The sequence below is a fragment of the Mytilus californianus genome, unplaced genomic scaffold (genome assembly GCF_021869535.1).
Source record: "Mytilus californianus isolate M0D057914Y unplaced genomic scaffold, xbMytCali1.0.p SCAF_2, whole genome shotgun sequence".
Lineage (NCBI taxonomy): Eukaryota > Metazoa > Mollusca > Bivalvia > Mytilida > Mytilidae > Mytilus > Mytilus californianus.
The window spans coordinates 11781589-11799000 of record NW_026262668.1 but is presented as its reverse complement, the minus strand read 5'-3'; the positions used below and the strand labels follow the sequence as shown (position 1 = coordinate 11799000).

General features: G+C 33.0%; 1 protein-coding gene across 1 annotated transcript in view; it reads right to left on the bottom strand.

Moving 5' to 3' along the window:
• LOC127729230 (very low-density lipoprotein receptor-like) overlaps window positions 1-17412 on the bottom strand; it is a 62321-nt gene that overhangs the window by 27579 nt on the left and 17330 nt on the right. The window contains exons 2-5 of the mRNA XM_052236963.1: window positions 13415-13552; window positions 11296-11415; window positions 10464-10595; window positions 7571-7690 (exon numbers count right to left, since the gene is read on the bottom strand). Coding sequence (XP_052092923.1) covers window positions 7571-7690; window positions 10464-10595; window positions 11296-11415; window positions 13415-13552 — 510 coding nt within the window. The remainder of the gene's footprint in view (window positions 1-7570; window positions 7691-10463; window positions 10596-11295; window positions 11416-13414; window positions 13553-17412) is intronic.

Genomic DNA, 17412 nt, shown 5'->3' with positions numbered 1-17412 from the left:
TATTGATGTAGTTAAACATTCGATTTCCTACCATCGATATTTCATCTATGAAAACAACTGATAAGGCAGCATATTTGCTCCTTAGAGTATTAAGCTGTTGCATATCTAAGGGTTTATATGACAAGCTCTGATTAGCCGGTACATGGAAGGCTGAGTGAAGTGTATTGCCACCTATGTTATGGGCAGCCTTTCCAGTTGGAGCACACATTAAAATTCTCACATCATCCGGACAACTGTCAATTTGATGGGAAAAAAACCTATATAATGCTTGGTACATAGCCCTGGTTGTTACAGATTTTCCAACACCAGCCCCACCTGATAGAAATGCATACAAAGGCTCATCTGTATTGGCCTTAAACCAATGTAAAATATGGTAAAATATACACTTTTGTTCCTTGTTTAAGGATCTGATCGTTTCTCTATATTTGCTTTCAGGTAATAATGCCTCTGAAACAACGTTAACACCTACTACTGATTTTCTTATGCCCAAATCTATTCCCAAGTCATACGAATGATGCAGTGATTTATCATCTGGATTAAAACACCCATATTTTGCACTTATTTCAGTTTGATCTATATCATCAGTGCTGCTGTCTATAGCATCATCATCATCAAGGGATACATTTTCATCAATATTATCTAATGGAGCAACTCTCTCATACAGTGCCTGTTTTGTGCTTATATGAGATTGAACATTTGTGTAATGTTCTTCATATGTAGAAAATGTAGCCATTAAATCAATATTCTCATTTCGCCACGGTAAAAATAGCATAAGTTTTTCTCTAAAATGATTTTCCCTATCAATGTCTATGTTAAACCTAACATATCTTATTACCTTCTCAAATTTCCTTTTTACCAATTTTAGCCCATTTTTCAACTCTATTTCTTTAGGTAGCTGATTAGTGAGGGTAATATTAGATGATTCAGCATCGGATGTGTTACTATCAAATTGTTCAGATCTATTACTAGTATCATTAGGATCTGTTGTAATGGTTCTTTCTACCTGTATGTCGGACATTTCTACAGAATCGTCATTTTCTGGATTTTCACTGTCTAAATTGAAGTCTTGATCTATATTACATTTTTTCTTGTAATTTCTAATTTCAAACCAAGCTACATAGTCTGCAAGGCAGACATTTTCAAGGACTTTTGGTCTTCTTGTGTACTGTTTCAATATATTGTCAGTTTCAATATCTGTACTGTTTTTTGCCATCTTTTCAAGAACATCATTTGGTTTCAATAGAACTGTCCTCTCTTCTGGAGGTGATGTATTGATAAATTTCACTGCCCTTGAACTCTTACGTAGGGGTATTTGGAGCAATAGATATACTGCCTCTTGAGCACCTATTTCCACATGAGTAAGAAATTTATTACAGACTGATCGCACCTGGTCCCTTACACCACTTGCTCTGTCCTTGGCTTCTCGACTTGCATCAGATAGCAAATTTGACATACCCCTTTGACCTTTAGATATATATGAAACAATGTAACTCACACAGGAAAATGCATCTATAATAAATTGGATGTCCATGTTAGCTTCCCAGCTTTCCAATAACACCTTATTGTAAGAATTAATACGTATTTCAGCCAAACTTCTCTTAAGGAAAACTTTTGTAGTGGCCAATCCACTGCGTACAGCAAGTATATATGAATCGAAATTCAACTCCAATTTGGATAGGAATTCTTCAAATGTACATTCTTCTCCTTGTTTTGCATTATTCAAAGCATCATTGATTTTAACCAAATTAAGCTTTGCCTGCTTACTTCTATCAGTTGCACACAAAGGAGTCAAAATCATAGTCTTTGGCATTGGTGGTAATGGGTACCCAAATCTACATATAGCTTTTCCCTTCTTTCTACAAGTCTTAGCATGCCGGTGTGATTGGTAATTTATTAGATCAGGATTAGCGCCATCTTTCTGACAAGATATATATTTATCAATAAAATCAGTAATCTCATTGCTTTGACTGTACTCTGGTGAAAAAGTAGGTGCATTGGCAATCCATAGAAGCATATGAATATGAGGTGAACCCCGATGCTGGAATTCAACACGATAAAAGAAGTCCCTAATTTCTCCAACAGGATGAGATGAATGCTTCAAAACCATGTTTATAAATTTTTGCACTTTATGATCAAAATACCTGACACATGTCACAGGATCACTCTTAATTAACCTACATTTATCTTGCCATGATAAATTATTTACCTCTTCATCTGACAATTCCTTATTATCAGAGAGTTTAGATAGTGTTTGAAGGAGAGGAATCCATTTTGTCTCTGCTGCAGAAAATGATAAGAAAAGAGTTGGAAGCCCAAGCTGCCTTATCATACCAAATATATCCTTTTTAGCTTGCTCCCAATATGGTGGTGAGGAACGGACAGATTTTAAAACTCTATAACCTTCATCAAGCTTAACAAGTTTATCTATACCACCTGGTTCTACAACTTCACCAGCAGTTAGCTTCTTCCCTTTTGACTTGAATTTTCTCACTGCCATAGAAACTTTATCTTTCATTAACTTTATCTGAACCTTTTTCATCTTAAAAAATATGAGAGGAACATTAGTGGCCACTCTTCTATCAATATTCCTTAATTCCCATTTAACAACCTGGCTATAATAAATTGGAACTTTGAATTTACTGTAATCTCTCGATGTTCCAGCATAAACAGAAGGAAAGGCTAAATACTCTGCATCTTTATCTTCATACAAGCTTAATGGGACGTTGCCTTCACCAGGTGCCAAATTTAATATCTGATTAAATTCCCTAAAATCAGCAGGGTGCATAACAGTATCAAGGTTACCGTCTACTTTGTCATGCATATCTACTTCTGAGAATTCATCATCTGTTTGATAAAAGTAGTATTAGCATTTAGTTCCCCATTTTCAGAAAAACTACTGTTTAATAAGCCTTGATTAAGATTTTTATCTTGAACTTCACTGCTATTCTCACTCTCTAGTTCTGTATTAGTATTTTTATTGTCAATATTGTCATCCTGGTTATTTACTAGTGCCGTTTGGTAATTTTCTAGCCATGATTCATCAACTGTTATACCCTCATTTTTAAATAATGTACGATTAGATACTAAATATCTGGCAGCATTGAGAACCTTGTTTGGTCTTATATTTTGGTATAAAACATGGTGCTTATAACTTTGCTTTCTTTTCAGCTTCACAGGTATAGTTTCACAATCATTTAACATACGTGGAAGAACTCTAATTGTTTTGTTCACATCAACTGGCACATTTACAACATTACCTTTTACTGCATATTGGCCTCCCCTTGCTTTTTCATATATGACCATGAATGGAATTCGAGGTGCTACTAAGCGTTCCTCTAATGATGTAAGTTCAAGGTCTTGGGGTCTTTCAGGGAAAAGTAACCCATTTGCAAATGATAAACTTGGAACTTTCTTTTGTTCTAAACTGTCATAACAACAATAACACAGCCACCGCTTACCTTGCGACTCAGCATTATAAGTTAATAGAGACTCATCAATATTTTTCAAAATAGCTGGGCTATCACGACAAACATTATGCCTAAACCATGTCTGGATACAACAACAACATACATATTCAGGACCACAACTAACAGCTTTCTTAAAAGTTGTTATGATATCACATGATGTTTGCTTTACAGATTGATTGTCTACAATCTTGTCATGTGCATTACCCAAACTATCAATTTTACACTTCTTCGACCCTATGGCTATGCATGTATTGTTATAAGGTTGCTCCTGATTGACTATTTCATAATCTTTACAAGGAATTTCTTGCAGAACAGTGTTGTCTAATGCTTCTGTGTTACTTTCCAACTTTCTCTTCCACCCCTGGTTTTTATACGTTTTATCGATTATTGAATCTTCAAAACTACCTAGACCTGTACATGCTGTACTGTTGTAATCATGATTATCCAATATATAAATTTGTTCTTTTTTTGAAAAAAAATAGTAACGCTCTATTTCAGTCACTGATAAAAACTGACAGTTAAATTCTATTTCTTCAAGATCTGCACATGTAAGGGAACGAATTAAAGACCTTAGAAAACTACATATGCTGTAGACATCTCTATTTAGTTCAACCATTATCGAACTACCATTTTCAATGCACAAACCATAATTGCTTCTGCTATGGGAGTCAAAAACATAAACCCTCTCATCTATTTTTTTCAATGCAATTCCATAATCTAACACCACTAAGATCATATCTACACTAGCTTTGTAACGAATTCTCCCATGACCATACAAAATTCACTAGCAGTTGTACACATGTTTCTAATGATAGAAAAGGATAAGAATCAACAAAATTGTCTATGTATCCAGAATATGTCTCTTTTAATGTTAAAGAAAAATATTTTTTCTGATAAAAGAAGTAAGTTGGTAGATCTGTCGGTAGCAAAAGGTTGTGTGCTAAACCTTTGTTTTTAATTGAGTTATAAAGATTATCACCACTAAACAGAACCTTATCTAAAATGTCACTTGACCACTGTTTGACGTCTCCTAATTTTGATAAAGTTAGAAAAACTAGAGAGTTAGCAAGACACTGTTTACCCCGAGAGATTGGAGAAAATATATCAGACCCCTGGTGGAAACTCCCACATAACACTGATGTAAAGTTTGGAATTATATTTCATTCATTCTGTTATTGCATTTTTCTCCAAGAGCCCGTAGCTATGTAGTTTGTGTTTATGTATGTATTGTATGTATTATCGTTGTCGATGTTTTACAAATGTATAGCTATACATGTAGTTAATATATAGACTTTGATAATAAACAAATACTATTAATCAATATGCCTACGTGTATAATAGTGATATATATAAATCTCAACATATCATTTGATCAATGTACAACAATCTGCACGACTAATATTTACTATAATATAGAACTTCTCATCTATACATAAATAGTCAATAAAATTGATAAAGCAAAGTGATGATAGTTGCTCATTATTAATGCTCTTAAACTGACAAGGCTCAAATTTAAAATAGATATTCAATATCTATGCATATATTATATAGCGCTCATAGGTTTGTCTCAATAAAGATTTGCTAAGTTTGCTCATACAGTATCCCAATATTGCTCTCAATAGTATAAATAGGCTCATGTGTGCTCAAATAACAATTTAGATTAGTCTCAATATTGATATACATTTATCTAACTCAATTGAGTAGATCTAGCTCAAATTTTACTCATACATGTAACTGATCATATTTGCTCAATTTAAGATCTCATGGGTGCTCATAGATATAACTAATCATATTTGCTCAATTTAAGATCTCATGGGTGTTCGTAGATAAAGTTAACTGATTGTATTTGCTCAATTCAAGTACTCATGTGTGCGTGAACAAATGTCTAATTTAAATTACTAAAATTTTACATGGATATGGTTACACAATTTAAATAATGCTGTAGAGTATGATTAGCACATGTCATCAAATTATCATATAATTTTGGCAATACATGTCATGTATGGTCAAAATAATACAATACTTCAAGGAAGACTAAAAAAACAGGACAGTTACTCTATATTTATATCTCCAAAACTGTAAGGATTCTCCCAATATATCTATAGGCTAGTAAATGGTACGTACAACGCCACTAATTGTAATTCAGTAAATGTGATTTACCCAAATTCTGACATTTCAGTGTAAAGTAAGACTCTTGATTTTACGAGCAAGAGTCATTATACACTCAAAAAGAGTCCAACTCTATTGGAAGAAGAAGAAGTCGAAGATTCTCTGAATATTACATAATATATACAATTAATTCAACCAATAATTATATATTAGAATTACTTACATAGTCAAAGTCATTACAAAATCCGCGTTTTTTCCAGTCAAGGGACATAATTCTTATTCACATATACTAATGCAACAAACTAAGTCGGAGAAGGAGCGAAAATCGGAAACAGTATCTTAAAAAACAGAAAATAGTTCCACGTGTGTGTCCAAGTGATCAATCTACTTGTTATTTACGAAGAAAAGAAATTTAACTCCAAAAATTGTTGAGATCTTTTAAAAAAAACAAATTGTTGCAATAAAGAATACACAAAAAGTAAACTTATCTTTAAAGGCCTTGCAGGTTCTTGTTACTCCTACCCAATCTGCTGGTATTTTCAAAATGGCTGCGGGGGACGCGGCCTGATAAATTATTTTAATATTGTGTCAGATTAAATATTCCTGGTTTTGCTACGTTAATATTATAGACAAATATGCTACAAACGGTTTAAAAAAGGTTACTCCAAATCAAATAATTGAAATATAATTACCTTTCTGTGTATAATTGCGTGAATTTTCTCTCGTGTTTCTTCAAGCTCGCTCTTGCCCTCTTGATGAATGCGCATTTGTGGTATTCATCCACAACAACAATTTTTCGGTACGTCATTGATATTGAAGATTGTTTGATTAATATACTAATATTTCTAACGACAAAACATTTTCATATTATTAATTTGCATTAAAAAAAAAAAAATCTGAGTATCCATTGAAAACATGAATTTAAAAGAAGCGATAAGGAATTTTATTTTGCACTATATAATGTCCGCGGGTCTATAATTTTTATAGGTCGGTTATCATTCCAAAACTAATTAAATATGCATATATATGCAAATTAGGCGGTAATTTAGGCGATGGCAATACACCCGAGGCCCTCACGGTCCTCTGATGTAAAAAATCAAGGTCAATTGCAAGGACAAAGGATATATGACCAATAGAAGCTTCAGAGTATAAGGCATCTGTATACAAAATACAAATTTTAAGCTTTTTTTACCTTCTGAAATATAAAGTTTTATTACAAAAATTTATGACATTATCTCAAAAATAAGTAGAAATAAGATAAATTTTGTTTCTTAAATATTGATTTAAATGCAACACTTTAAGAAAACAGAAAAAAATCCATGCCCTAAACGCATGTGGTTTCACTTACACACGAATATCGGTAGTATAAAGGCGATTTGAATTGACTCTTAGCAAATGCAAGATAACAGATACAACAGAATTTATAAAATATGTAAAAGATAAAAGAATTCAGATAGTAACTTGTGCAGTTTTTTGTTCAAAGAATGAGCTGTGTGTTCCTGCAAAGAAAGATAGAATTATTCGAAAAATACCTATATGGTCTAAATACTCGTATGGTCCGGCCTGTTAATAACCAAACGAGTATAATACTCATATAGTTCAACCATACGAGTATACGCATATGGTCATGACCATATGCATATGGTCCGGAACAGATACACATGAGAAATCAATGTCATTTATTACATAAAATCAACCAATATATCAAAGGAGCAATGCTTTTATTGCTGTTCTTCATCCTGCATGATGCAAGAAGATTTTTAACAACTGGTGATATCAAGAACATTTGAACGAAGCTGGTTAGATGAAGAAGTAAAACCTCAGGTTGTGTACAGTAAAGAGATAACTTTTTTCATTTTTAAAGGTATTACTATTGATATACCATATGCAGAAAATATGCAACAATGATGATGCAATAATGAAAGTGCATAGATATATTTCTCTTTGTTGTTTGCACTTTGATAAGCCATAAGGATTCAAGATTTATTAAATACCTTGACATGTGTTTCCCTGGAACAAAAACCCTTCCTTGCACTGACACACGGTACCTGTTGGAGTCGGTAGACAGGAATGACCACAATAGCCTACAGATGTACAGTTTCTTCTTGCCTCCGCTGAAATAAATGCATGGATATATGAGAAGTATCAGGAAAAAAGTTTTTGACAATGTAGCAGTTAGAAAGATGACACCATAAGATTATAAGACTGCAAGACTTTTTTGGTTGTATAATACTATGGATTCATTATTATTCCTGGGGTACCAATTTTCATTGATTTTGTGGATTGAGATGAACCACAAATTTAAGTGTTCAATGGAAGTACAGACTTCCTATAGGCTTGTATGTAAACTTTGGCAAAACTACGAAATCAAGTATTGATGAAAATTAGTACAATAAAATAAATGAATCTACAGTAATCTTAAACTTGTGTCGAAAGTAACCTCATGCATAAGCCATAATTCACTGTTTCAGAATCTAATGCATTCTGGGTAATATTTTCAAAAGCGTACACCAAAACGTTGTGATTGGTTTAAAACGTTCTAAACAATGGAAATTCACCCAATAACGTTACGATATTTTCATTTTGAGAACAATGAGATTACCCATAGTCCTTTAGATTCTGAAATGGCGAATTAATATCAATTCAGGAGTTTCAAGATGAACATTTCAAAATGGAAGTTGAAAAAGTTATATCACATGACCTTTCCATAGGCATCTGCCTAGTTTTTTTCACAGGCTTATTAAGCAAATGGAATAATTTAAACAGATATTCATTTAAAATAGTCAAGCACTTTTGCTATTTTGAACCCTTCATCCTGCTAATCAGGTGACATGACCCACAAAACTAACATTTTAAATTTGGCTAGCATTTTTTGTATGCAGCATTTCTGAAAATAGCAATAATTAATATCTCGTTTGTGTCCATTGTTCTTCAATTGCAATAAATGTATGCAAAAATTTCTGAATCTACAAAACTGAATTCATTTAGTCTTAAAAATTTATCCTGACTGAATAAGACTCTTTTTAAGTGCCAATCTGCCTAAGAATCAGGCAGTGGTGAAAACATGACAAACAAAAACCCACTCAAGTTGACATTAATTTATGTTCAAATTGTGGTGCACGAATATAACATTCGTTTCTATTTCCTGTTCTGGTAATTCAAGATATAATTTAGTTGAAATGCCCTAGAAATTAACAATTAAGGGGAGCTAACTCCGTAATTTGCTATCATTTTAACCAAAAGTTATCTAGAGATTTCTTGAATTACCAGACAAGCAGAAACATAAGACCTACCCAAGGCTTCCAAAACGGTCATATATTCCGGACTTGACCGAAACTTTCCTAAAAAGTCCGGCTGCTCTCAGCCTCAAACGGTCAAATATAATTGGTTTGCCACTTTTTGTTATTCAAGGCATTTTCATAAAACGGTCATTTCAATTTTTACCCACTATCGATCGATAAAAATGTCCGTTTGGAGCTTTGAACATGCCCGTTTGGGCAATTTAGTCTATAATTGTGGCAATCTATTTCACAAAGATATTTTGGTCATAATTGGGTTTAATAAAACAGATGCAGCATATTTCAGATACTTTGAAGTGTCTCAGTTAGTCTAATCCTCTGGGTACATAAATGTACGGCTTGGTCTTGAGCTTGTGTACATCAATACAAAGTAGAAAAACATGTGTTCTTTTATTTAAAAATCAATAAGCTGTCAAACAATTATCCCTTCAATAAGTAATATTGAAGCCATAAATCATTCACTGATTACAGGTTGTTACCTTTGATGAGGTGTCCTTAGCTTGTCTTAATCAATAGAATTAATGATGCATAACAATAAAGGTGATCAGGTAAACGAGGTCAAACATGTAAGCGTGTATGGAACAACATCCTATTTAATTAAGCTTTGTAGATATTATTTTAAATGAGCATTCAGTTTTAAAAAAAGTATCCTGAGATTTTAAAATAATTCTTCAAATAAGAATATTTATAAATGAATTTGTATGATATTCATTATTATATTTAAACACTGTACATCGTGTTAAATACTGGGGTAAGCTAAAGGGTATTCAAAAGTTATTTTCTTACATTTCAGCATTTTGCATCTAATTAATTTAGTCTAAAAGATTAAAATTATAAGAAATACGTTAATAAATATGATTTGATGAAAAATTTAAAAAGGTTTTAAACAAATAATCGTCAGAACCAAGTTGTTTGAACTAGTACACGTGTGCGCATGTGCGCTGGTGGGAAATTTAATTATGCATCCTAATTCTTCAAAAATGCAAAAATTATCATTGATACCTTTATCTAACGTTCATTTTGAGTATTTTCTTGAAGAAATAACTTGGAAAGAGCTACTTAACTCAATCATGCTTTGTAAACGTACACGGTCTCTGCTCCGTGATTTACCATTGTCAAGTCAACATCCGGTATTAGGAAAATGTGCTTTTTAAAAACAAAAGTAAAGTTTTTGACAACGTTATTTTCCACAAATAAAGAGTCTAAGGCAGAATAAGAACGCCGATGTTGCACACTTCGAATGATTGCACTTTCAATTTAACAGTTTACGTCAGAACATCGAATTTATATCAAAGTAAAGATAAATAATGTTTTAATGTCAATCATTGATTATATGCATATGATGGCCAACTGATTACCATAATTGCCTTTTGTTACTAAGTCTAAAGGGATTAAAATCGGGATAAGATATAAAATGTCCGGCTGGCTCAAATATTTTTTGGAAGCCCTGGACCTACCATTTCTAACTCAGGATGAGGGTTATTTCAAAATAGGATGGTTAAGTCGGTGGGTTTTTTTTTTCGGTCATGTTTTGAAATTTTTCTAAATTGCCCGATTCTTACAAAGACTGGCACTTAATGATACATACCACATTTTCCTCCCTCGTCTGAATGGTCTCGACAGTCAGATTCACCATTACACACTAAACTTATATTTATACACTGTTGTTTATTTTTACACAGATATCTCCCATGATGTTTATTGCATCTCTCTGTGGGCTCTACAATATACATTAAGATCTTTATAAATATGATTCTCACATAGTGGTCTGAGTGGTATTTTTTCTAATATGGCTCTTCAACATAAAGTTTTAATTTTAATTTCATGTAAAATAATTGGTATATTTCAAATCAAACACAACATGAAATTAAAATGAAATACACAGTGTAAAATATTTTTTTCTCAATTTTCTCAGTCTTCAGTTATTTTGACATCCTTCTATCTTGTAATCTATTTGTTCTTAATAACAGAAAAAAAAAATGTCGAAAGAACTCCCTTACTGTCATAATTTGTAAAGCAAAAAGTATCATTAGCATTGTTCTGTAAGAGCCTTTTAAATTTTGTTCAAGATTCAAGTAATTATGCCACTGATTGGTCAAACCACAAGTACCGTAAGATAAATAGATCATATGCAATTGTAAAGTGTTTTACAAAAACTAGCTACCACAAATATCAAACCAAAATGACAATCCTATAAAATAAGTAATTGTGATGTGAATGCCAAATAAACAACTATCAATCAGTGTCAAAAGTCAACTGTATCGATGTAAGCAACTATAGGTAACTGTATGCCCTTCAACAATGAGCTATACATTTGGGTATACAATTAAAGGAAGAGTCAATAATACCTACCACATATATCTTCATCAGAGCCATGGTGGCAATCATGGGAGTGGTCAAGGTCATACAATAATACCTACCACATATATCTTCATCAGAGCCATCGTGGCAATCATGGGAGTGGTCACATATATGGGCTCTAGGTACACACTGTTCTCCATCTAGACATGGGAACTCCACTGGAGTACAGTTCTGTTTCCCTAATTTAAAATTAATTCTATAACCACAACAAACATTTCTTCTGCAAATTCTAAAATTAAAAGCTATACTAAAATTCATCTCCAAGCCAGTATATCTGCAAATCAATTCTTACAGTAAGTAATGCACCAAGAAAATGGCCCAAGAACACAGTTATTTCGTAGTGCATTTCTTTTAGACAATAAATTAAAATTTAAACAAGAGTGCACACACTGAAATGTCTCGCCTTCTTTACTAATCATTGATATTATGTTGATAGTCCTAAATATAAAGCTTTATTACAACTGTCACATAAACTTAACATTAACCAAGTAAACTAAACATTGACCAATGAACCATGAAAATGAGATCAAGGTCAGATGAACCATGCTAGGTAGGCATGTACAGCTAACAATTCTTCCATACAACAAATATAGTTGACCTATTGCTTATAGTTTAAGAAAAACAGACGAAAACACAAAAACTTAACACTGAGCAATGAACCTTGAAAATGAGGTCAAGGTCAAATAAAACCTGCGTGACTGACATATAGATCATAAAATATTTCCATACACCAAATATAGTTGAACTATTGCATATAGTATTAGAAAAAAAGACCAAAACTCAAAAACTTAACTTTGACCACTGAACCATGAAAATGAGGTCAAGGTAAGATGACACCTGCCAGCTAGACATGTACACCTTACAATCATTCCATACACCAAATATAGCTGACCTATTGCATGCAGTATTAGAAAAAAAGACCAAAACTCAAAAACTTAACTTTGACCACTGAACCATGAAAATGAGGTCAAGGTCAGATGACACCTGCCAGCTAGACATGTACACCTTACAATCATTCCATACACCAAATATAGTAGACCTATTGCATACAGTATAAGAAAAACAGACCAAAACACAAAAACTTAACTATAACCACTGAACCATGAAAATGAGGTCAAGGTCAGATGACACCTGCCAGTTGGACATGTACACCTTACAGTCCTTCCATACACCGAATATACTAGACCTATTGCTTATAGTATCTGAGATATGGACTTGACCACGAAAACTTAACCTTGTTCACTGATCCATGAAATGAGGTCGAGGTCAAGTGAAAACTGTCTGACGGGGATGAGGACCTTGCAAGGTACGCACATACCAAATATAGTTATCCTATTACTTATAATAAGAGAGAATTTAACATTACAAAAAATCTGAACTTTTTTTTCAAGTAGTTACTGAACCATGAAAATGAGGTCAAGGACATTGGACATGTGACTGACGGAAACTTCGTAACATGAGGCATCCATATACAAAGTATGAAGCATCCAGGTCTTCCATCTTCTAAAATATAAAGCTTTTAAGAAGTTAGCTAACGCCGCCGCCGCCGCCGCCGCCGTAGCCGCCGGATCGCTATCCCTATGTCGAGCTTTCTGCGACAAAAGTCGCAGGCTCGACAAAAATGGTTCCTTCTCTATCTCAAAAAGATTTTTACAGTGTAGCGTGTACTACTTTTGGGACAAATAATATCAAAATTATAGAAAAGTCTACCAGCTCTAACTCAAAATATGGACAATTCTATGTTGAGGGGGTCTATAATTCAGTTTGACAGCTTCAGGCATACTAATTTTTGACCTTTTTTTCACTACGTATACTTTACATAAAAATTCATCACCCAAATTTTTTTAACAAGTAATTTCATCCCCCTACTTAATATTTCATGCATAAAATATAAAGAAATCAATTTGGAAAGTGTATGAACAAAATTTGCAAGTTACACACTGTCCACACTAGAGACTATATTCGTAGACAACGAAAAATCAAAGGACGATAACTGTGTCCTCGGACCTAATAGAACTGATTTGGAGTTGTCGATGATCATAAGCAAGGATCTGGAATTTTATTTTTTATATGATCTTGGTCATAGGAAATTTGACCTAACACAGTATGATTATTTTCCATTCTATATAGTCAATATATGCAATGAGCATTTTAGATTAAATCCAGGAAATAACTCACCACAAAAAATTTCATCTGAGAAATCGACACAGTCATTTTGACCATCACAAAATTTGGTCTTCTCCACACATTGTAAACCATCGTGACACAAGACAGATTCATCACTGCATACTTTCTTCGGATTTATGTGTTTTTCACCTGTGTACAAAAAGGTTAAAACTTAATTTATATGTATAAAACAAGAGATTTAAACTCCATTGAATGGCTGCATAATCTACTGAAATCATGTACATCTCTTTTAAAAAATGTTAAACTGCTTTTTACGTACAGACATATTCCTTCTCATTTAATTATAAATGTATTCTTATATTTTTTTTCTTCCAGATATCACACCTGGTATCCTGATATGAACTGCAGTAGGATCTGGTTCCTGAGGAACAATTAATGAAAAGTTTGTAACGGTGGGCAAGTAAAATCTGTATCTGATTCCCACAGAGGAATTATGCTCCGTGGGAATCAGATCCAGGTTTTACCTACCATTACAAACTTTTCTTTAATTGCTGCTCAGGATTCGATCTCTCTGTAGATTTTTCATCGGTATACCTGTTGTGGATATATGGTTTAAAAAGTTTGAAATGAAATAAAGATTTTATGAATAACGAAACTGAAAAAAGTTATATCAAAATGCTATTAAAAAAGGTCACAGAAAAAAGGGTGATGTTAATATGGTTGATATTTCTTTTTTTGTTGTTGATAGACTAGTACAAATAGATCTTTGATGTTATAAAAAATTTAAATATACTGTAAACCAACTAATTTTGCATGCAATATATTTTTGCCACTTTTGAGAGCAGAAAGTTAACGTGAATATAAATCTCTAAGACTATGTAAAAATTCCTTCTTGTCAAGGCCAATTAAAATTAATTGAAAGATAAAAATTTTCATCCTCTGAAATTCTCCGCCTCAAATTTTTTTCATTTCTAAAAGTTTATGATTTCTTGATTTTGTTCATTTCTGTTATCGGTAACCGCAGATGATTTTGTTTCATTCAAACCTTCCTGTTGCAATTTTCAGTTTTCGTATTTCTTCCAGTAATTTAACCAAAAATAATTCAGTTGACATATTCTACTGTTGTATGATGCAAAAATTATCTTTTGAGAAGAGAGATTGATAAAATATTCGAGTTATGAGTAAACGGTGATGTCCAAGAACGCAAATCACGTTATGTTACAAATTTCAGTGATTAGAAAACAGTGGAATTTTTTTGACTTTGTGTCAGGAAATTTGGACTGTGAATGATATTCAAAGCACAAGAATCCTGGAACACATTGGTACAAAAAACATGACTGGAATAAAGAAATTGACAAAAGCACGAACTTGTGCGATTTATGATTAACCGTATATATATTGAGTACAAAAAGTTGGCCAACGTACACAATGCATTATAGCAAGCCCTTAGATTTATCCCAAGGCTGTCATTTTTTGTTGACAACAGCAAACATCCTCTGTCCGCAGCCCCTCATTAGAGTCATTAAACAATTTCTTCTTTTTGGTTAAGTTCATGTTTTACATTGTAATTATATTTGCACCTTGCATAAGAATCCTAAAAGCATCACCCTAGTACAAAAATTTTCAACACATTTCACTCTGTACTCATAATACTTGTGTTGCATACCAATACATATACTTCATTTCATGGCCACTACAAACTTAGAAAGCAGAATAATAAAGGTAGTCTAAAAGAAAGCATTTCTTCATGTTTTTGTCATTTACTGAAAATAAGTTTCTAAAGTGACAATTATATGAAGAACATTGGTTTCCAATCAGAATTATCTATTTAAGAATTTGATAAATAATGTAGAATCACTGATATATACATGATATAAACTTATTAAAACCCTTGCATATTAAGAACACGTTATAAAAGAGGTTGTGGAGGAAACAAAAATTAAAAAATTAAATCCTACCACCCACCCCAATTTTTTCAAAAAATCTGAATGAAAATCTACTAATCAATTCAATTGGCCTTAACTACATCAAATTAATTTGAAAATCGCAAAATAAAATCCTGCAGTATGAGCTAGAAAGGTCTTAACACGAAATAAAGTATCTGCCAAAATATGTTGAATTACAGTAAAATTACTAAATGATTTCTTAGTAGAGTATTGAAGGTATTAATTATTTTAACAATATTAATGAAATCAAGTGGGCCACATTATATCATACGATTTCACAAAGTTGTTGTTGCATCTGTCTCTGGTGGTTCCAGATTGAGACTATCATGACTGTAGAGTCTCAGCTACATGTATAACTGTGTTATAGATGTCTCAATTTTAGTAAAAGATAGGTCTTCAAAAAGAATGATTGGCTGCACTGTTGAGTATTTCATCTTATTATCATTAAGTTTCTTGATATTATTTGGACTAGTAATGGGACAGCCATTAGATATTCTTGGGTGGTAAGAAGGAAGGGGAGGGGGAGGAGAATATTCCTGACAGAATATTCATTTTCACCATTTGCAAGGATCACTTATTATTTTTGCACTGCAAAGCGGCACAAAATATCATTTTCTATTTTGAACACAATTATTTCCTGCAAATGGCAATTTTGTAATTTGAGTTTAGTTATTTCCCTTGGCCGCCATTTTGGAGGTGTAAATGGTTAATTTTATTATTTGACTAACCAATTTAAAACATGTGGTATAAACTAGTCCGATAAGGAATCCTTGGGAATAGTTTACTAATATATTAGATGTGATTAGTGATGAATTCAGCAAGGCTTAGACAAGTTGAAGAAATCAAAACAAGAGTGCACACGCTGAAATGTCTCGCCTTCTTTACTAATCATTGATATTATGTTGATAGTCCTAAATATAAAAGCTTTACTACAACTATCACATACACTTAACATGATCCAAGAAAATGAGGTCAAGGTCATATAAACCAAACAAGAAATACATGTACACCTTACAATCATTCAATACACTAAATATAGTTGACCTATTGTTTATAGTTTCTAAGATACAGACTTAACCAAGAAAACTAAACATTGACCAATGAACCAAGAAAATGAGGTCAAGGTCAGATGAACAATGCCAGGCAGACATGTACTACAGCTTGCAATCCTTCCATACAACAAATATAGTTGACCTATTGCTTATAGTATTAGAAAAACAGACCAAAACACAAAAACTTAACACTGAGCAATGAACCGTGAAAATGAGGTCAAGGTCAAATAAAACCTGCAAGACTGACAGGTACATCATAAAATATTTCCATACACCAAATATAGATGACCTATTGCATATAGTATTAGAAAAAAAGACCAAAACTCAAAAACTTAACTTTGACCACTGAACCATGAAAATGAGGTCAAGGTCAGAAGACACCTGCCAGCTAGACATGTACACCTTACAATCATTCCATACACCAAATATAGTAGACCTATGGCATACAGTATAAGAAAAACAGACTAAAACACAAAAACTTAACTATAACCACTGAACCATGAAAATGAGGTCAAGGTCAGATGACACCTGCCAGTTGGACATGTACACCTTACAGTCCTTCCATACACCAAATATACTAGACCTATTGCTTATAGTATCTGAGATATGGACTTGACCACCAAAACTTAACCTTGTTCATTGATCCATGAAATGAGGTCGAGGTCAAGTGAAAACTGTGTGACGGGCATGAGGACCTTGCAAGGTACGCACATACCAAATATAGTTGAACTATTGCATATAGTATTAGAAAAAAAGACCAAAACTCAAAAACTTAACTTTGACCACTGAACCATGAAAATGAGGTCAAGGTCAGATGACACCTGCCCGCTAGAAATGTACACCTTACAATCATTCCATACACCAAATATAGTAGACCTATGGCATACAGTATAAGAAAAACAGACTAAAACACAAAAACTTAACTATAACCACTGAACCATGAAAATGAGGTCAAGGTCAGATGACACCTGCCAGTTGGACATGTACACCTTACAGTCCTTCCATACACCGAATATACTAGACCTATTGCTTATAGTATCTGAGATATGGA